General features: G+C 37.9%; 2 protein-coding genes across 3 annotated transcripts in view; one reads left to right on the top strand and one right to left on the bottom strand.

The window, feature by feature from the left end:
* rad51d (RAD51 paralog D) overlaps positions 1-3,626 on the top strand; it is a 19,150-nt gene extending 15,524 nt beyond the window's left edge. Inside the window, exons 8-10 of the mRNA XM_053331910.1 lie at positions 1,203-1,273; positions 1,612-1,779; positions 3,477-3,626. Of these exons, the coding sequence (XP_053187885.1) occupies positions 1,203-1,273; positions 1,612-1,779; positions 3,477-3,572 (335 nt within the window). The 3' untranslated portion in view covers positions 3,573-3,626. The remainder of the gene's footprint in view (positions 1-1,202; positions 1,274-1,611; positions 1,780-3,476) is intronic.
* lig3 (ligase III, DNA, ATP-dependent) lies at positions 3,481-21,547 on the bottom strand. 2 transcript variants are annotated; one of them, XM_053331909.1, is made up of 21 exons: positions 20,984-21,547; positions 20,506-20,634; positions 19,371-19,586; positions 19,129-19,280; positions 17,419-17,585; positions 16,203-16,280; positions 15,940-16,108; positions 13,821-13,976; positions 12,343-12,474; positions 12,106-12,185; positions 11,689-11,776; positions 11,430-11,507; positions 11,171-11,294; positions 9,811-9,953; positions 9,582-9,656; positions 9,027-9,173; positions 7,527-7,689; positions 6,448-6,527; positions 6,225-6,302; positions 5,010-5,246; positions 3,481-3,630 (listed from the first exon to the last, which is right to left on the bottom strand). In XM_053331909.1, exons 1-20 carry the CDS (start codon positions 21,525-21,527, stop codon positions 5,013-5,015), a joined length of 3,033 nt encoding a protein of 1,010 aa, XP_053187884.1. In that variant the 5' UTR covers positions 21,528-21,547; the 3' UTR covers positions 3,481-3,630; positions 5,010-5,012. The 2 variants fall into 2 exon arrangements, with proteins under 2 accessions (XP_053187884.1, XP_053187883.1); XM_053331908.1 differs by lacking the exon at positions 3,481-3,630 and having other exon boundaries at positions 4,575-5,246.

The raw sequence follows: 21,547 nt of genomic DNA, 5'->3' as shown, positions 1-21,547 counted from the left end.
CCATTGCACCATCATTGTTAGACTGTGACTGAACACATACTGTGACATCCCCTCCATGAAGCTTAGGAGAGGAGGTTAAACTCATGTTATCCAGCAGCAGGGTGCATCTTCAAAGACCATTTTGTGATCTCACTGATGTCTGCTGGGAATGATAAAACTTTTTTTCACCTGAGGTAAAAACCAATATTTAATTCCAACATTTCCACAGACTGTGTTGCTCAACTCCTGCTCCTGTTTTCTGCTGAACGGGGGCAGCGGGCCGGCACAGTCTGCGGAAACATTGGATTTAAACATTTCATCATCACAGGAAGATGGTCCACACCTGTGACGTCTCTGATGATGTAACCCACTGCTGGACAACGGGTACAATTTACACAAAAGTTTGATGCTGATGGGGTCAAATAATGGGCAATAATCATGGTGCTGAGGTCACAGAGGAGGCTAGCTACTAGGTAGAGACTGTTAACATCAGCTGCACAGTGGTACTTTGAGCTAAATGCTAACAAATATAATGTTCAACAGGTAATGCTTATCATGTTTACCAACTTAGTTTAGTAATTAAGAGCTGCAACTAACAATTATTTTTATTATCGATTAATCTGCTGATCGCATTTAGTTTAATCACTTAGCAAAAAATGCTAAAAAATGTCTATAACCGTCTCCCAAAGCCTAAGATGCAACCTGAAATGTTGTGTCTAGTCCTGACCAACTGTCCAAAACCAAAAAATATTAAGTTTACAATCATAGAAGAGCAGTGAAACCAGAAAATGTTTAGATTTAAAGAACTATAAGAAAAGAAACAAGAAAAGTTGATTATTTTTCCTTCATTTTCTCTTGATCCATTCATCAATTCATGCACTAATTGTTGCAGCTTTAAGTGTGTTAACATGCCAGTTGGCACTAAACACAAAGAAAATACATGTTTTAATTTTCTGGTCATACACCAAACTATCGGACAAGTTGTAATTTCAAGCTGATGAAGGCGCCAGATGTTACGTCAGATCACCAAAATGATTACAAGTTATCGCGTGTGGATTAATTGTCAGCGTTGATACTTCAGTCTGACGTCCCCAGAGCTCGTCTGCCAGCGTGACTAAAACAAACACAGTCAAGTTATTAGAGATTCATTACAAAGAAAGTCCCACTGAAACACATTATTCTGTACACGGACCAAGCACTGAAACCGTTTCTTCCGCCTGCAGGCATGTCCTTGATGATACAAGTGGCGAGAGTTCTTAAGACGATGGCAAAAGACTTCAATGTAGCTACTTTGGTAAGGATGACACAGTCCTTTTATAAAGAGTGCTTATCTGAATGCAAGACGCAGTCCCAGTGTCAATCTCAACTCTCTCCACAAACTGTTCCACACTTCCTCTTGTTATTGCTTTGAGACCTGAGATGAAAGACATTGTTCACCTTCCTTTTGAATAAAAAAACTAAATCAAGGTAAAAACTAAAGTTGCTAATTTATTCCCTAATTTTGTTCCCTTTTGTTAACTCAGGTGTATAACTGGAGGTTACATATTCGAATCCTTTAAAACAGGATGATGAAATAGTGTGATAATCTGCCCACGATGGAAAACTCAAACATTATGACATCTGGGCCTGCAGGTAACAAACCACGTAACGAGAGGCGGCAGCAGCGGAGAGGTGCAGCCGGGCCTCGGCGTGTCCTGGAGTCACATCCCCAGAACCAGGATCCTGCTGGAGCGAATGGAGAAGACCACCATCAGCCACTCCAGTCTGCGCACGGCAACACTCATCAAGTCCTCTAGACAGGTACTAACAGGAGCGGCATCTAGTTTTAATATTTATTCTGTCAGAGTGGTTTCATTTAGAGGACAATGTCTTAAAATATGGAGACTTTGAAGTGTTGTTTGCTCATTTAAAAACAGGTCTGGTTTATTTCAATTTTAAAGCAGCTAGCAGTCAGAAATGTTTGAGAATAATTAACAAGGTTGTTCTAATTCATGAAAACTGTCTTTAATGTAGTGTTTCAAGCCCAGAAGCAATCCTAGCTTCATGTTTGGACTCTTATCCATCTAGTTTAGTTTAGTTTAGTTTGCACAAATTAAAAATGACACAAAAAAATGACAAAGAACAAATAATATAAAGTAAAGAGAAAACCTGAATCCTCCACCTAAAAAATGTTCAAATTTCATAATATTACAGAAAATATTATGACTATCTAGAAGCAAGTAAGTTGAGCTGGACTCAACAACTTTAAAACTTAAGTTGACTTTAGTTGGATTTCTTACTTAATTAGCCTCTTGCTGTAACATGGCCTAATTATTGCTCATTAAAAGTCGATTTTAGACGATCACCAACACAAAGAGTTCCTCTTGCTTTGAACCAAGTTGTTATAAAAGCCTTTTGTACTACACTAGTTATTTGTGCTAATAATCACCTATAGTTAACATCACAACCAATCATAACCACATTAGTGTTTTTTAATGTCATTTATTCTATCCATTAATTTACCATACATTTTTCATAATGTATGAATTTCTGTTTGAACCTTTCTTAAAGTTGTGTAATCCATCACACTGAGCATTTGTAAAAGTAAAAAAGCGTTGAGCGGGACTCAACTACATAGAAACTTTACTTTGAAACAAAATGTACTTTGGTTGGATGTCTTTAGTCAGTTCGTCTCTTGCTGTGACATGGCCTAATTATTTCTCATGAAAAGTATATTTTAGTCTTTTATTCACTGCTTTAATGTCAAACTTTTTTTCCCTCTTTCCTTAAACCAAGTGGTACCATACTAGTTATTTGTGTTTTGTTTTAATGCATTTTTCAGTGTGAAAGTAGTCTGCATTCATTGATGTATTGTCAGGGATTTTGTGTCATGTTGAGGTAATGCAGAGCCAATTTGAACTCCATCACCACATAACAATCATTTAGCATTAACAAATATTAATGGATTACACAACTCAATTTGATTGTCATAGCATGGGAACATGAATGCCTGAAAAATCAGTACATCCAGTAAAAAGTAGTTTGTAGTTATTTTTATGCTAAAACCTGCCAACACGGCTAATATGTGTTTTTATGTTGCAAAGTTACACTAGACGAAACCTAAAGCCCCCAAATCTATCAAAACTATCAAAATAAATCTATTTATACAGCTGTATGTTTGGAAATCTACAGTTTAAACAGTACAAATCATTCAAAATGTGAGTCAAGGTAACAGCAAGTCTCTGAGTTGTTGAAACTATTCTAAAAACTCTCCCTCAACAGTCTTTGTAAATATGTGTTCTCTCCTCATAAAGAACTGTCCACAAAGACATTAATTATACATTTTGTGCTTTGGAGTTTATAAAGAGATCCTTCACACGAAACAAAGAGTCGCTTTGACAATGCACATTTTGACTGAACACAGACACAATTAATGTTTTATATTGAGGCAGAGTTTTATTTTTTATTTTATTGAAACTGGGTCTAAATCAATACTGTCTGTCTGCTCTACTTCTTAGCCTTGTCACATCAAAGAGGAGTTTGACTTGCAGTGGTGGAGCCGCTCTAAAGACGGATCCTCAGGAAAGAGAAAACTGGACGACACTGATTCCTGATGAGAGAGAAAGAAAAAAAAAAAACCCTATAATCCTCTGCCGAAATGTCTAAGCAAAGGTATGTTGAATGTTTTCGGAACAAATTAGAAAGAAAATTGTGTCTTTGAACTTCAAAATTGACCTATTTAGATGATGACACTGGAAATATATTCTTATGAAGCGCTCTGTCAATCATCCGCCACGGTGTTAGCATTTCAGTGGGCGTCCTTTTGTGAGTGAGAGCAGAGATTATCGACCACTTTGACTGTTCAGCTAAGATTTTGATCTGAGATTTCTTTTTACCTGTTGAGAAGTGGGTGGAATATACTATAGACACAGTATCTCTAAAGGCCTCGGGGCAGCAAGGCGAGTTCCTGTGGATTTTTTCTCCCTCAGAGCTTCAGTTCATTCAAACATTTAATTATTCCACTTCATAGCTTAAAGTAACTCAGGGATAAAAAAAAAAAAAGAAGGTAAATCTGAATTATCCTTTAAAAAGCCACTGAGATGCAGGAAGCTGCAGTAAAAACCTTAAAGCGTGTCCTGATTTGGAGTCAATCTGAAATGCAGGAATTAGGAAGAGGGGAAAACTTTCTTAAAACAACAAATATTTCTCGTGATATTTAAAGGAGCTATATTTTTAGGACCAGAAAATGAACTTCCTTGCCTCGGAGAAGTCATTAGTTCAGAGCCATATCCGTATTACCTCGGCTTCTTCTGCCACACGCAAATTGGTGCAATGCTCCGAGCGCAATTTGTAGAAAATAAATAGCATTAGAACAGCAACAGCGTTACAGAGACATTTTTATTGTCTTTATCAGCATTTTGTGTATTTCCTAATGACAGACAAACGTGTTGAGTTCAGGAGCACAAGTTAAACACCTCACACAATGTTTCAGTCAGGCAGTAAAAATAATGCATCATGCTGACAAACGCTGCACATTCAAGCCTGTACTCTGCATGTTTCATGATCACTTTGTAAAATATCTCTCGTTTACAAAATCTCTACATCTACAGTATACATTTTTCTCAGACCTCGTTTCACCAAAAAAAAGTCGTCAGTAATTTGTCTTCATTTATCACCAGTATACACGGTCGTCAAATGACTCAAAATTGGCACTAAAGGAAAACAATCAAATAAACTAACACCTCAAAACTAAATGTATGTGTTCCCGGTACAGAATGCCAAAAGGGCTCGAAAACAATAAATAGAAAAACACCTCTGAGAGCAGTGTGTGATTGGACACATGGACGCAGTGTTTTCTGATCCCAGCATGTGGGAAGCAATATCCAAAAACCTCGTTGTTAAAAAAATGATGAATGATTCCGCATTTGTGTCCAAACCATAAAGATAAACCATGTGTTTTATAACATGGAGTCAGAATGAAACACTCTTAGTAGCGTAAATGTGTAAAAGTAAACGCAGTGTATAAAATGTGTGTCTTCTTCTTTTTTTTTATGTTAGCAGGGAGGTACAACGCGTCTCTTGCGGATACATTCCCAGATCCAGCTGGGTGACACTTTCTGGGCCTGGCTGTCCTCGTCGGGTTCGGCCAGCGTGTGTGTGGCAGAGGAGGCGTCATAGTCCGGTACAATGTCTCCGTCGTACGCCACGAAGTATCGCCTCAGTTTGTCAAAGTCCTGCACTGAGACGGGCAGGAAAAGCTTCACCCCGCTGAAGATGTCCAGCAGTGTCTGCAGGAAGAACACACAGGAAATACTTTCTATGAACTAATGTGAGCAGAGATTTTAAGCAGGTGTGTTTATATTCACCTTTTTATAAAAATACAAGAGGAAATCACCCGTGTGTTCATTTAATGTGGCTTTGCAATGCAGTGACTAGTAGTATTCAATGATTGACAACTGATTTCCAATTCTGATTAAAAAGCCTGTCAAAAACTCTCAGGTATTCAATTGTAATAATAAAAAACACTAAAAAAGCATTTCATCATATTAATAAAGCTTTAACCAGAAAATGTTTGATGCTGAGTTGTTGGAATTAAAGCTTATGAACTTATTTGTATTGATAAAGTGTCTAAAAAAAAGTGTTTTGTTGTTTTTTTTCCCTGGTTAAACTTCAGAGTAGCTTACACAGGACAGGTTATCTGAAAAATATGGTTTATTAGAAGAAGGGTTTTATTTTCCTAGTTTGTTTTTGGTCACATTGTGCTTGTCAAAGTAATTTATGATATCTTGAAATGGGGAGTCATCATTAAAAATTGGTCAAATGGGTTCAAAGGACAAACATTGAAAAGAGAATTTGGGTTTTAAAACAACCAGGTTTATCACAAAACAACCTAACAGTAAAATGATTACCCATTTGAGTTAACATCAGTTTTACCCCCCTAATCTGGCTGAACTGTTAGCTTGTTTCCATCACGTCTGACCCCTCATGTTTAGCTATGCCATCGTGTTCTCAGCTATTAATTAGAGAGCAATAATATAGCCAATAAGGGCTATAAATTAAAACCCTATGTAATAAGCTTAAGCTTTAAATAGTAGATGATTAGCTTATTTTAATAACATAATAAAGAGCCATTAAACCCCCCTTCAACTTTTTTATTTTAATCCTAAAAGCATTATGGCTTAATGTGTGTGCTGAATCAGCTTTAGTCTTTGTACTGTGAGTAGTTTCAGTGCAGTTGTTTGTTTATAGTCAAATGATGAACCGACCTTGTCATTTCTTGGCTCCACCAGCTGAGCGGTTGCCTTTGCTTTTCCGTTGCTGTGAACACTTTCACTCTTCTTCGCCTTGGGAGGGAAAACATAACCGTGAGTTCATCACTACTCTACGAAGTTCAGCCTGTGCAGCTCAAGTCGCATTACAGCTGGGATATAAATGTATATCTGTCAATGTAAACAAGTGTGTGTGTGTGCTGAGCGGTAAATACTGTACCTTCTTGGCGCTAGGTGCTTCTGAGGCGGGAGTGCGAGGCTGAGATTTCACCGCCTTGGGTTTGGGTGGAGTGCTGTTAACTATAAAGTGAGCACATGTTAGTAGAAAGTAGCACTGAGTCACATCGAAGCGTCTTTTTCTGCTTTACAGGTTCAGATTATAGTAGCATTATGAACCATATTCCTTTTGTTAATTAAATATAAATGCTTTTAACTTTTCTGTTACCCTGCGTCCATGCTGGAATCTGATCATTGCCTTTAAAAAACATTAAATGATGGAGGCATTTTAACAGATTTTTGCTGTGGGAAGATTCATTACACAAGTCTGAGCGTATTGCCAGACTTGATGACTTCATAAATGTACAAACAGGGGAAAGTGACAGAAGATTGAAATTCTGCTGAGTTTGAAGCTGTGAACACACACAGCAGATAATGTCTGTACTGTTGGTACAGTGTTTGTACTCTAATTGACTGAATATTGATTGGCAATTTTGCTTTAAAATTAAATGAACTGACTAACTTTTGCTAGTTCTGTCTTCCATTTGTGAAGATTTCTCATTTCTCCTTTTTTATATGATAGCATTATAAGGGTTAGGGTTATATTTGGGTTTTTAATTGTTGGTTGGACAAATCAAATAGTCTGAAAATGTCACTTCATAAATGTACAAATGGAGAAGAAAAAAAAAAGAGTGTTATGGAGGAAAGTGACAGGAGTTTGAAGCTGTGAACACAGGTTGTACTCTAATTGACTGAATATTTATTGGCAATTTTGCTAGTTCTGCCTTCCATTTGTGAAGATTTCTCATTCCTCCTTTCTTATATGATAGTATTATAAGTATATTTGGGTTTTTAAATGTTGGTTGGACAAATCAAATAGTCTGAAAATGTCACTTTTCTGACCTACAGGTAAAATGCAGCCCTTGTCTAAACGCACCTTAACAATAACCTTCCTGCTTCATCACAAACATGTTCTGTCTATGTATTTAAATATTTCAAAACCAATAAAAAAAGTGCTTGAAAGCAGTCAAACAGTTCTTGTCTTCTCCTTTTTTCTATGAGTGGGTTTGTGTGTGTACTCACCGGTCTTCTTGGGTGGAGCGCTTCTTTGGGACGTGGACGCCGGGGAGTTTCCTCCGCTGTTTCCTCCGCTGTCCCCTCCTGACGAGCCCTTGTCGTCGTTGGACGCAGACGGTCCGGCTGTCACTTTGAAGTCGCAGTTCTCCTTTGATATGCGGAACAGCTCCTGAAGCAGAGTAATGAAATGACAACGCGGGTTTCAGCCAAGAGACGTAATGTTTCTTGTCGTAAAAGATTGAAGAGCCTGCGTTGGATTGATATAATTTAGCGCGGGCATGTTTGACAGCCTCGTGTTTTGTGAGGATGACTCTGCCTGCAAACTTGTTCCTCGTCCTCAGTGTTTAAGTCACATTTAACTTCAGAGAGTCCCATGGGTGCTTCGTTCAACACAGGGCTTAATTGTGTCACTGCTCCAATCACCTTTATCACCTACGCTGCATCATATATTACAATGGAAATGAGAAGTGGATAAATCCCAGGGCATATTTGGGCACTCAGTATCAAACCATCTCTTGAATTATATCTCATTACTGTTAGGAGACAATAGTTCATTATTTTTCGTGGGACATAAAAGGATCATTCAGGCATGTAAAGAACTTCAACTGGATGCAATCAAGCCTCAGTTTACTCTGTTTATATTTTAGATAACAGAAGATCATGATGATTGTGAATGTGTGTCTTCCTGTTTCCTAGCGCCTGACCCAAAATGACCCATTCTGATTTTATAACCTTACATTACCATATATCACATCTAAAGAAAGAACACACAATACATTCATGGTTCAAAATTTGGTATAGGCACCAAGGTTATTATAGTTAATGAAAATTAAGACTAAAATTAAAACCAACAATGAAAAAATAATTTAGTTAACTGAAATTAAAATTAAAAACTACAATTGAAAAAAACCCGAAAACTAAATAAAAACTACAATGAATTGCAGATAAATTCAGCTCTCGATTACTTCCTGTCGTGCAGCAGTCATGGTTAAAGAATGAAATTAAAAAGGACTTGATGATAAACCATATTTGGTGTCAAACATCCTTTCATCCTTTTCAGCTTCTACAAGTCAAGGCTTTCTCTTAATACCAGAAAAACTAAAACTAAGACTAAAACTAAATAAAAACTAAACTGAAACTAGTCAATTCCTTCAAAATAAAACTAAACTAAAACTACTAAATCACTTGATGAACAAACTAAAACTAAACTGAAATAAAAAAGCAAACTGAAAAAAATAAATAAAAATAAAAACTAAAGAAAATTTCAAAACTATAATAACCTTGATAGGCACTAATTATAAAGAGATACTTCAGCCAGGTGAGTATATGAACAGTATGTAAGGGTTAAAGCATGTTCTACTTGTCATAAGCAGAAATAATATAAAATGAGTGCAAAATTGTCATGTAACTCATTTTTCTTGAACCTGGGGACAAGCTGTACAGTGTTAAAACATTGATGTGTAATGATGAAGCTGTGGCGTTCGAATCAATCAGGTGATATCCTACTTTAAGCTGGTGCAAGTTGGTGGCACTCTTCCAGTCTTTGTCATCGCGGATGCGTGTCATGCGGGGAAAGCGGATAGAGATGCCGTCGGCGGTGTGCATTTCTGATTTGGAAAACTCTGCACCTGTGATCTCCCAGACCGGCGCTCGCTGCAGGAAAAGGGGAAACAACAGCGGCAGCAGGTGAGATGACGATGACGAGTTGAACATATGACTGCTTCCATTAAAATGAAAAATTCTGCTATATGCTCAAAAGGAGAGGAAAAAAATATGACTGTTACTGTTAATGGAAAGTTTGTGGATTTGACGCCAGGGCTGAATTTTATAGTTAAAGGTTTAAAAAATGCCTCTCAGCTCTGCAGCATAGGTGGTAGTTATCATTGTAATAAGACAATATAACTTATATGAGAAGAAATTCCTGCAGAAGACACGTGTAAAGAAATACGTGTAACTTATCACTTCATTTAAAAAAGGTCTGCAGAATCCAGATATACTACTGGGCGGTGCGTGAACGACGCCCACTGGGAAATACAAATGTGCTGAGTAGTGAAATCTCACCTCAGGATTGCGGATAATGAAATCTGGATAGTAGTTCTTGATGATTTTTAACCAGCTGGGGATTTTACTTGGTTCCTGCAGGGGGAAAAAAAAACACACACACACACACACACACACACACACAGATACACACACACACACACACACATGCACACACAAAAGATTAATTTCTAATTTTATTACATCAGCTCAATATTCCAGGCAGGCCTCTAAGTGGATCCTCTCTGACCTTGCTGATTTTGATCACATCCAGCTCTTTCTGGAGCCGGGCCAACATGGCGTCATCGTAGCCTCCGGAGCACTTGGTGACTGTGCACCATTTCTTGGAGTCTGGGTCATAACAGCCCATTAGAAAACTGGACATGATGCCCCCTGGTGGGTACAAGAACACACACACAGCATTAGAAAAGGTTAATGAAAAATATACAGTAGCTGTTAGCTGGGTTTTCTTTTCCCTTTTTTCCCTCTACCATAAAAACTACAGAGAGCGTGAAGGACAAAATTTGGGCTACAGCTCCAAAAATCACAAAACATCTCTCCTGTTTAGTAGTTGAGTTTATCATCTTTCACTTTGCTCCACAATTGAGTCTTTTTACTGTATGTTGTGGCAAGTTTCAAGTGTGTTAAGGCATCCCATTTATTGTCTCTGTTCTCATTGCTCTTCATTAGCCATACTTTAGAAATATGTACATTTGTTTTTGCATTTTTAATGATTTCATTCTGTTTTATGTTTGAAAGTGATGATTGCTTGACATCCCTTCCTTATGCACTAAGTTCTATCTCCACATGTTTTATAATGAAACACTAATATTGTGTATAGATGTATTATTCATTTCCCTATCTTGTCTGAGTACAATACATAAATAATCTCTCTCTATATATACAGTACTGTGCAAAAGTCTTACATTTGTTGTTTTAGCAATGCTCTAATGACCATATATAATTATGTCTCAGTGTCTTCATCAGAATACAAACAGGAAATACAGGAAATGTGTATGCAGTATTGAAAAAAAGTAGAAAATCAATAGAAAAGAAAAAAGCTTATATAGGCTAAAGTGGCAAGTAATTAGTATTCTTACACTTGAGCAATAGCAAGATAGAACCTTAATTAATAATAATATTTAATAATGAATATACATATTTCCTGTATTTTGTCTGTATGGGCCTAAAGATTTGGCACAGTACTATATATATATAAATTATTTTGATGTTGAAGATGTGAATCATGGATAACTGATTATATTTTAATCCAATGATCTTCACATTTAATTTTAATACCATGTTCTTTTGTATTATCTAGTAAGTAAGTAAGTAAATGCCAGTTAATATATAGATTTGGAAAACAGTCCCTCTAGTTTTCATGCTATTATCAAAAGAATGATTGGTTAATGGTTAGTTAATTTAGGTGTTGAGCGTGTCCTCAAAAGTTACACTCCTACACTTACTGGGAAGTGTTTAAGTATAGAAAAGGGGGTATTTAACCTGTCTGAACAAATTAGCTGAAGCATTAAGAAGTGGGGAAAGACACCATTTACAGTAATTAATTCAGATATCTATGTTCTGTAATGAATGTTAAGGGCTTCACAGACCGTTTGAGCCTTTTCCGTAAAAGGCTCCCAGCACCACCAAGTCAGCTGTGTCAGCCATCGCGCCTTCGTTTAAATAGTCCTTCTTCACCTTAAGCCAGTGACGCTTCCCTGGCTCGTACGTGCCCTGAAACACACACACACACACACACACACAGATATACAGTTTGATCATCATCATAATTACACATGAGTCACATCTGTTATTTACATTAAACACATATTCTTTAGCAGTTTGTTTCCACTGAAAATAGAAACTCACCTTTATGTCTTTTAGCACAAGTCCTTCCAGTCCCTCTCTGATGACTCGAGTTATCATATCAGCCAGATCTCTTCCTCTCTGAAACACACACACACACACACACACACACACAGACACACACACACACACACACACACACACACACACACACACACACACACACATATATATGTAAGTGCAACAGAACAACCCTGCTTCCACTGAGCTGTTGCAGATGTACACATTGATCAAAAAGCCAAAATCTTGAGTCTTTACTTACAGTGACGTGCTTCATCTCTGAGAACAGGATCCGGTTTGGGACTTCCACCATGTTGTCATGCAGGAACTTCCTACGTTCACACAGAGGTCTGGAGAATATAGAGGCACAAGATAAAAGTAAGATATCTGTAAACAAGCATATATATTAAAAGTAAATACTAAGAAATGTGAAGGAAAGCTACTAAATCCATAAGGAAAATTAACTTTATGTAAACTTGAACACTATAAATAACATTGTCAAAGACACAGCAGCAAACCTCAAGGTTGGAAATGAAAAGTATTTGTGTTTGTTGAGATTTTGAGATAGAGAGAGCATCTTATGAATGGTGTTACAAAGTACATGCTTGCATCATTCCCATCGGGGTTATTCTTTGTACAAGGGAATGCAATGATGTGTGAAGAAGTGAAAACACATTACCTCTCCATGAGACTCACACCATTGAAGTAGATACAGTCAAAAACAAAGAGGCACACCTTGGCATCTTGAAAGGCAGCTTTCTGAAAAGAGAGAGACAGAGAGAGAGAGTGGGGGAAAGGAGAGAGGGGAAGTGTGTGAAGTGTGACAACAACAAAAAACACAAAAGCTGAGTGACAAATTCATGTTGCTAACAAAAAAAAAAAAGAAAAAGTTAAAATTGGCTGGGGGTGTTCTCACCTTGTGTACACCTAAGGTCCCAAAAGGCAGGGGTTTACTGGTGTTTGTGTCAATTAGGAGGACTTCGGCATCCAGTATCATGCTGTGGCCACCGGGAAAAGCCTGAGGGATGAACTCTTTGAAATGGACCACCTGAAACAGCAATGTGGACACAAACACAGGGTTCAGGACTGAGCTGTACCAAAAGCATCTGAAACTACAATTATAACCAGATTTAAGAGAAGTGGGACCACCACAGATTTTTTTAATAGGCTCCACACTGCAAAAAAACAAATTGTCCAGGTAATTAGGTTTGTCATTGACAGTGTATTATAGATTTTAAATACATGGATGACTTAACACTTAATGCATGTCAATAAAAAATCTGTTTTTTTAAGGTTTAGGTTTGAGGTGAATGATCTGAACACTTCCACATTATGATCATCTATCAGGAAATCTAAAACATCAAGAAACAGAAAATTAATCTGCAATGATTTTGATAATTAATTAGTCATTTAAGGAAGTTTTTAAGCAAAAACTGCCAAACATTTCATAAATTTATCTTTTTTTTATATTATCTTATATTATCTGCAGCATTTGGTTTTTCAAAATAAGACATCTATTATAATAAAACTGGGCAGCAGGAAATTGTAAAGGCCATGCAGTTTTCTGATGTTTTATAGACAAACTGATGAATCAATGAATTAAGGAAATAAAGAGCAGATTAATCGATAATGAAAATAATTGTTACTTGCAACCTTAACTGCTTTAATTTGATTCTGTGTGCAAAACCCTCACAAAATGTTAACCTAACATGAACATGAATTGCATAATTAAACGAGCCGAGGTTGCATAATCAGTAATTTGGTTGATGGATGGCACGGGCTGGAAAGTCAACATTTCATTTCATCCAGGTTAAAATGCTGAAAGTCGAAAAACTGGGCCGTACTTAACAGAAACCAGAGAACGAGTCCCGGGAGGAAAAAAGCCAAAAAGCCAGTCGGTTCCTAAATAGCAGCTCAGAAACTGTTTAACTAAAGGGTTCCCATCCAGATAGTGGTACAGCAGTAGCAACTTAAAATAGAGACTTAAATCAATGCAGAATTTTGAGAAAAGAGAGAAGCATTTTGTTTACCTTGTACCTTACTGCCTGGTGTTCATTACTGAGATTTACTATGGTTCACGGTTGCTGAGAGGCTTGTATTACGAGTACAGCAGCAACCTCTAGTGGCTTCAAAGGGCTAATGAACATGATATGGAGCTATTTATCTGCATGTTATGGCTCTCAACCTCATGCTGAGAAAGCAAATGCTGGAAAATCACAGTGGGAAATGTCTGATTTTCACGCTGGGAAAATACTTTAAGCTGCTATTCCTGCAGGGGCGAACCTAAGGACATCCCATTCTAACATGCATTGTCACACTGATCAGCATATAGCTTCAAGGGCTGGGCGGCTGTGTCTGTGTGTGTGTGTGTGTGTGTGTATGTATTAGACTGACTTTGTGTGGTAACACTGGTTTGAGGCTGCGGCTGAAGTAGCTGAAGTTGTCTCCGTTCTTGTGGACCTGAACTCGCTCTCCGTCGTACTTGATCTCGGAATACATCCCGTTGGGGCATTTCTTCATGGCGAACTCGATGGATTTACACGCCTCTGCCTGAAATCACAAAAAAAAAAAAAAGGGAACACAAACATTTAACAAGTTTTCAGGAATGGACCAAATTCTTTTGTATAGTTATTTTTCATTAAAAGTTTCCTAAGTCGATCTTTTTGACTTTAACTTTAATGGAAATTCAACTTTCAGATACAATTGAAGGTTGATTGAGATTCATTATCATTTTATTCTTATTCTCGGTTTATTTTACTGCACATTAAAGGATTACTAATCACATTTCAGGTGAGCTCATATTCGATTATACCTCTAAGTACAGCAGTTTAGAGCTTTATGATAGTCTGCTTATGATTCTTGCTCTGTCTGACTTAGTAGTAGCGTTGTCGCTGAGCTCCAAGATCTCAGCAAGGACTTTGTTGAATACAGGAAGCATTAAAACTGCCAAAAAAAAAAAAAAGATATACTTGTTGAAAACTAGGTGTTGGCATTACATAAAAGGAGAGAGTAATGCTGCATGGTGAATTTAATTTCCTGGTGCACATGTTTGTCTCAGTGTTCATAAAAATCTAATGTATCCCTTTTGAATCTTTTATCAGTGTATTCTGGTTATATTTCACAGCTATGTGACTCTACTGGTAATGTGACCTGCTCTGCCTGCAACTAATCCATCCAAATATATTGTGTTTCATTTCTATTAACATGTCTATACTGTTCTTGGCTCAATTTGAATGTTTCTCCTTCATTTATGTGTTTACTGGATATAATGTTTATTTTCTGATGGTGGAAGGAAGTTAAGACTGAAAAATACTGACGTTGTAGAAGCCTATGGGAAGTTGGGAAATGGACCGTGTCATTAATTTGTAAACTAGAGTGTTACAACTGCACTGATTTTAAATGTAGTTTTACGCTAGTCTGCTTTGTAATGTGCAATTTAATGGTCTGCAGCTTTTTTTGGAAAACACGTATTTTTTGGAATTGGCCTGGATAAATAGTTTGTAAAAGAAGGGAGTCGGGATAGTCATGTGTTTATGGTTACAGAGTTGTCTTGTTTAGTGACAACAAGCCATCAGCTGGAAGCACTTTTGAACATTATACTCCAGGATATTAGGGATCATATTGATTCTTTTGCCAGGAGCTTAACAGTGAGACAGACACACTCTCTCTCCTATTGAATGTGTGTTTGTGTGTAGACTGAATCTATGAACATCTTGACCTTCACTCAACTAATGATGTGTTTTTATTGAAGGACAATATTAAAAACAGAAACAGCTGGCCCCTTTGAACTGGGAGAAAGAAATATGTTTTATCTAAGTATTCTTTCTTGCAGGCAAAAGTCTTTTGGTATAAAGGACAAAGACATCCCATTCATTCTTTTTTTTTTTTTTAACAATTCAGGGGGTCATCTCATTTCTAAACCCATTTTCCTTTTGAAATACCCAAGGTATTAATACAACAATTACTGTCCTTTATTGGAAATCTATTTCTAATTTAGTCATTTTATTTTCACAGATAACTCATATACCTTTTCCCTGCAGCAAAAATTGATTATTATAGTACGGGCCTACAGCTGGCTACACAATGTATAATACATTTTCAATTAAATGAGGCTATTTCTTGGAGGATGCATCATCATTTTTTGTCCATTTGTGTCAAGTAGTTCAGATATCTCATAGCTCAGATGATATCAATTTAGCCGTGTTCATAAAGTAGAGCGTGATTTAAAATTGGTAGAATTATATTTACTGATAGATAATAAAGTAGTCACCAAAATACAATGTTTTAGCAGTGTCTTTTTCTGTAGGACTCCTCTTAAAAAGTGTATATAAATCTTTACCCACCTAATTCCCACACACTGTTTAGAAATATGCCTTCCTAAAATCACTGTAGTTCAGACAAATGAGCCTTGAATTCAAAACCATAAAGACTGAAATGATAAATTAGGGTTAGGGAGAATCGTTGGGAGTGTTAGTGTAATAGTAGTTTGTTAGATTTTAATGGAAACACTTACCAACATGGGCTGAACAGGGGTCATGAGTGAGGCCTCTATAGTGAGGAGTTTCCTGGGTCCTGAACCGTTGGATGCCTCCTGCTGATTCTTCAACACCCGCTCAATCACGTCACCCAGACTACGTGAAGCCTTGAAGGCATCGTAAGCGTTGGGATCCACTGCATCCAAGCTGCATAACAGGTGATAATGAAAGATGAGTTCAATGAAGATATAAACACATGATGTCATATATTAACTTCTGGGCAGATAGGAAAGACACTTACACATGTTTTGCTCCAGAGTTCATCTTCAAGTCGTGCTTAATAAGCCGAATGATGCATTTCAGGTCATTACTGGTGCATCTATGATGAAGAGAGAATTCATTTACAGGTAGTCACTTGAGTGTTGTAGCATCTTAGGGAGCAGAAATGTTACAGTTATGACAGAAAGGCTCTGAAACAATACTACTGAAGTAATTATAAAATAGTAACATTATCTAAAAGTAATTCACAGAAACTTAAAGTCCTTCAGAAATAACCTCCTTAATTTCAGCTAGTTTAAAGGCTAATGTGTAAGATAGGCATGAATCCTTCAAATCATGTGCTCTGATTTGCCCTATTGTCATATTTAGTGCTCCTGTCTGTTCACAACTTGCAAGATGCAATTTATGCTAATAAATAAACACAGCCCCACTCTGGCGTCTGCTGCTGCGGAGGGTAGACTGATAAAAAAAACAGATGTGTGTGTATGTGTGTGTGTGTGTTCAATGCGCCTGAGGCAGACAACCTAAAATCAAAGGAAAAAACTGCAAAAACAACAAATGCAATAAAAAAGAATTAAAAAAAAGCAATGCAAGCAAAACAAATTGAAGCAAATAAATGCACCAAATACTCTGTGGATTTTCACACAGTGTGTAGATACATGTTTGAACAAGGGTTAACATCACTGGTGTTATTAATATTGTAGCAGTGTTTCCTTAAACATCATGTATGTATATCACAGACTGAGTTATTTAAATTGCCACACTGATCTCTGTCATTATAGATCTAAGATGGAGGTGTCAAACTCTTTTTTATTCAAGGGCCACATACACACCAATTTGATCTCATGTGGGCTGGATCACTAAAAAGATGGAGAGAAGGAAGGAAGGAAATGAGAAGGAAAGGAAGCAAAGACAGACAAAAAGAAAGAGGGAAGAAAGGTAGGAAGGACAGACAGAAGGAAGGAAGGAAGGAAGGACGGAAAAGAACACAGAAAGGAAAGTGGGCCGGATTGCACCCCTTGGTGGGCCGGTTCTGGCCCACGGGCCGCATGTTTGACACCCCTGATCTAAGAAGTCACATGACTGATCATACTGCTTTCGGATAAGCCGTAAAAAAGCCTTAAACCTGTTTTTAAAACAGCACTTTTGCACTACTTATCATTTTGATGTATACCTTATCTGCTCTATTTTACTACCTGGCATCATTTATATTTAAAATGATGATATACTGGCATTACTTTTTGGCAATTTGCTCCAGCTCGGTCTGCTGCTCATCCTCTTTGGTCAGCTGGGCGAGGCGGGTCAGGGACGCGTCCACTTCCTGGATGGTGAGGAGACTCTTGGCAGACGGAGGAAATGATTTACTGTCGTCAAAGAACATCCTCACTGTCTCAGACACGTCGCCCTTAAGACAAAAACAAAAACAAAAAGAGACACACTGTACTGAACATCTGGCATTTCTTCATCATTTTCAAGTCACAATGTTAAATGATTATAATTGGCCTAGAATGAAAATCCCCTGATAAAGCTGTTTTCACTATATCAATGAAATTGCTGATGAGAGAGCTTTTAGTTATAAACTGAAAAAAATAAAAATATGTGGAATACTTTTGAATATTCACAAAGCATATGAGTTCATGTATAAGGTGCTTTTTATTTAGCTAACATGTCTCCTCACTGCAAGAGAGACGTGAGGATGGAGGAATTTAATTCACTCACTCTGATGTCATGATGAGGAGTCGGCAACTATACTCAAATATGTTTTTTAGCTGTCAATGTGTCAAAAAGTTCAAATTCATGCAAAATGAATTAACACTTTACTCTGTTACTAAATCATTTCTACATAGTGATAGCTGGAAGGAAAACATCTGATAACTGCTGTGTTTCTTTATTATTTGATTACAGATCTATAGCAGCATCTGTCTGTCACAGAATGAGACACGAATAAACAATTTAAACCTGTTAATTACTGAAAGAGGAAAGCAGATGAGAAGGAGCAATAAAAAACAGCTGTAGCCTGCAGAATATGTTTAAATAAAACATTGCTTATTTAGTTTGTGAAAGTCTGACGTCCCCCTTTCAAGCTCAGGAAGTTATTAAAGGAGACACACATCTGTTTAACATTACATTTTTTACTGAAGGAACTCAGACGTACTTGAAATGGAAAAAGAAGAAAGGAGACGCCTTTTTGGTTTATGAAGAAAAACAATGAAGTTACAATGAAGTGTTTCTGTGATTGATTCATGATTCAGTCATTTTTATCTTATGAATAAATATGAAAAACTGCTGTCGGGGGGTTTTCATTCCTTTTCCACAAGTAGTTTCCTGATCTGCCGTATTACAAACCAAAGCAGGTGAGCAATCAGTAAACACACTGAATGATAGGGGTATTGCTAGTGCTGGGCGGTATGACCAAAAATGTATAGCACTGTATTTTTCAAAATAAAAGCGGTTTCACTGTGTATGACTGTATTTTATTTCATGCATAATCAGGTGTTCACAACATCTTCTACTAGTTGAGAGAGGAACTACTACTCTACTGCAGTAGATTGACTTAGGATGGACTATTTTACTGTCATGATGAGTGAATATTAGTAATATCAGAGCTGCCAATACTCCTGTTTTTCCCGTATTTTAGATTCATCTCCCGCGGCTCTCCCGTTTTGTCTTTTCTCCCGGGAACCTCCCGTAATTTACAGCCCCAACTTTGTTTGTTAATGATAATAAGAAGAGCACAATAACAAAGGTTTTATTTTGAAAGTTTAGACAGGAAGCCACCACAGCTCTGATAGTTTGACAGAAGCTGAAACACACTGTGAAATGTTTTTAACTGTAAATAAAAGTGCGATTGGAAGAGCCTCAATGATGGCAGAGGGAGAATGGAGAGAGGACGCAAGGAAGCATAAATTAAAGCTAAATTAAAAGTGTGAAAATCATGGATCACTGACCTGCTCCAAATCGCGCACCATGTCATCCTGGTTGCATCTGAATATGCGGCTGAAGAGTTTCACGATTTGCTTGTCATTGAGGTTGTAGACACTTTTAATAACGCCTGGCAGGAGCAGTTTCACTGTCAGGTAAAGATCTCCATGGAACTTATCTAGGTTAGAAGAAAAACTCATTTAAGACAAACACAATGGTAGAAATGCTGGCCTCAGATTTTGTCATATGTTATCGTGCTGAAACCAACCTCCAGCTGAGCCCTTCCTGAGGAACTTCTCAATAATTTGTGTCTTGACATTGTAGCTGTTGTTTTCTGCAACCGTGGCGCAGAGCTTACGAAACTCTCTGAAGAGGCAGTCCTTGTGCTGAGGGTCACACAGCTGGGCGGACAGCGGGCTGCCTCGGTCGCCTTTGGCAGGTGAGGAGGATGGTGCTGGGCTGCTGGAAGTGCCGGCCTTCGTAGCTGAAAGGAAACAATGACACACAAAAAAACAAGTCATATAATCCTCATCATCTGCTACTGTCGGCACTACCATAAGCTACCCCACTTTGCACATGTAAATGCATCAGCAATTCACCTTAAAGCTTTTTTTTTTTTCTTATGTATTTGTATTCATTTTAACACCCTGATCTGAGTGTGTATTATGGAAGTGACAATAAAACTGATTTTGATGTGGATGATTCAGTTTCTGAGAAATTGCAGCCCTTGTACTTTTACCTAATGTAGACACTTCCTCTTAAACATTTATCTAACCCTAACCCGAAATACTAACATTACAATTTGGAGCTTCGGTATCCAAAATACACATAAAAGGCACTTTCAGACCAAACAGTTATAGAGACTCCCTAAGAGGAACTATTCTCTTTATAGCTCCCCCAAGCACCATACATTTAAGGGCCATTCATATCACCAATAGAAATGCTGGTGCTGGAGTGACATAAGCCAGCCAGCAGTTGGTCTGGAGGACACTAAGACCGAAGCGGTGTGTGTGTGTTTGTTGTGTTTCGTGGGTTTCATTTTTAAAAATGGCAGTTGCTGGTGCTGCATTGGCTCATGTGTTGAACAAATCACCATACAATGTTCGAGGAAACAAACTCTACCTATCCTGAAGAAGGAGTTAAAAAAGTCAAACTACCATTGTTCCAGTTTCTGCAGTGCAGACACAATACAAAGGGGGTAGTTCTTCAAATACTTCCCAAAATATGAAAATTTTCCTCTGGTCCACAACTATTCACATGTCCATATCCATCTAAATTTCCTTTGCCTATTCAAATTTAAGGCTGTTTTCCTAGTTATGCTACAGACAAGCCACAGTAGCTTATTGTAGCAGTATTTTGTGTTTGGCCTGAAGAACAACTTAATCTCAGATGTCTCGTCTTACCGGTGAAGCCTGAGAACTTGCGTGGGGCGTTGAGAGACGGGTCTGCAGGAGGACCCATCAGCTGGCCGGTGGTGTTTAACTTGGCTTGGACCTTCTTCTTTGGACTTGCATTGACTTTGGCCATCAGGTCTACGAGACAAATGGCTTCATCATCAGCTCACCAGTTTTCAAAAAGTTTTCAAATACACAAGTGAAACAGTGGCTTAAATGAAGACAAAGGTATGAACGCTGACTGAGTATTAAATATAATGTTTAAATATACATACACACATAAATATGAAGGTGCATGCATACAATCACTTAACCTAGTGTTTGTTTAGTTGTTTTAACCTGAATATAAAAGCTTGATTTCACTGACTTTGCAAATATGTGACAGTGTACTGAAAACATTAAAAGGGGGAAATCTTCCTTCTTATGTGTTCACTTTCACTCTATGGGTAAAGATCAAAGGCCATAGCCACCCAAAGGTCTGTTGTACCTGAGACTTGTTTATTAATGAGCTCCTTGTCCTCATCCTGCAGCTCCTCCCAGCCTTCCAGATCTGTGATGTCCTCAATCTTCTTCGTGGTGGCCCTCGCCCTTTCCAGCTTCTCAAATATGCACTTCACATGATACCACTCTTTCATCTCCCCCGCAGACTCGCTGAAAGGATTAGGCACGACCTTACCGATCCGCACTACACCCTTCGCGATTTTGTCCTTGCATTTCTTACATCCTGCAGTGCCGCGCTTGGCGTACTCCACGACGAACCTCTGCTCTGACATATCTGGCTGGTTGGAGGAACACTGACGCAGGAAAACAAGGGGAGGATCGTTTCGGAGGAGACTCCGTTTGTGTGACACGAAGGAGAAATGACAGATTTCCCGAGAAAATGTTAATGTGTGTGTAACAGGTGGAGGTAGACGTTTAAAGCATGAGGAGGCAGAAAAGACTCTACACACTTCCCAGAGTTGATGTCTTGCAAGAGGTTGTCGGCCTGTGCAGACAGTCTTATGAGCTAATGCAATAAGCTGTTTCTGCATCCAGTTCTGATGGTGGGCAA

The sequence above is a fragment of the Scomber japonicus genome, chromosome 13 (genome assembly GCF_027409825.1).
Source record: "Scomber japonicus isolate fScoJap1 chromosome 13, fScoJap1.pri, whole genome shotgun sequence".
Lineage (NCBI taxonomy): Eukaryota > Metazoa > Chordata > Actinopteri > Scombriformes > Scombridae > Scomber > Scomber japonicus.
Note: the sequence above shows the minus strand (reverse complement) of the source record. Positions and strands in the feature narration are given on the sequence as shown.

Coding starts and splice junctions, on each gene's coding strand:
- lig3 (XM_053331909.1), bottom strand. CDS start 21,527: ATGCAGAAACAGCTTATTGCATTAGCTCATAAGACTGTCTGCACAGGC. Junction 12,475..13,820: donor AACCAGTGTTACCACACAAA/GTCAGTCTAATA, acceptor TTGCTGTTTCAG/GTGGTCCATTTCAAAGAGTT. Junction 7,690..9,026: donor CCAACTTGCACCAGCTTAAA/GTAGGATATCAC, acceptor ACTCTGCTTCAG/GAGCTGTTCCGCATATCAAA.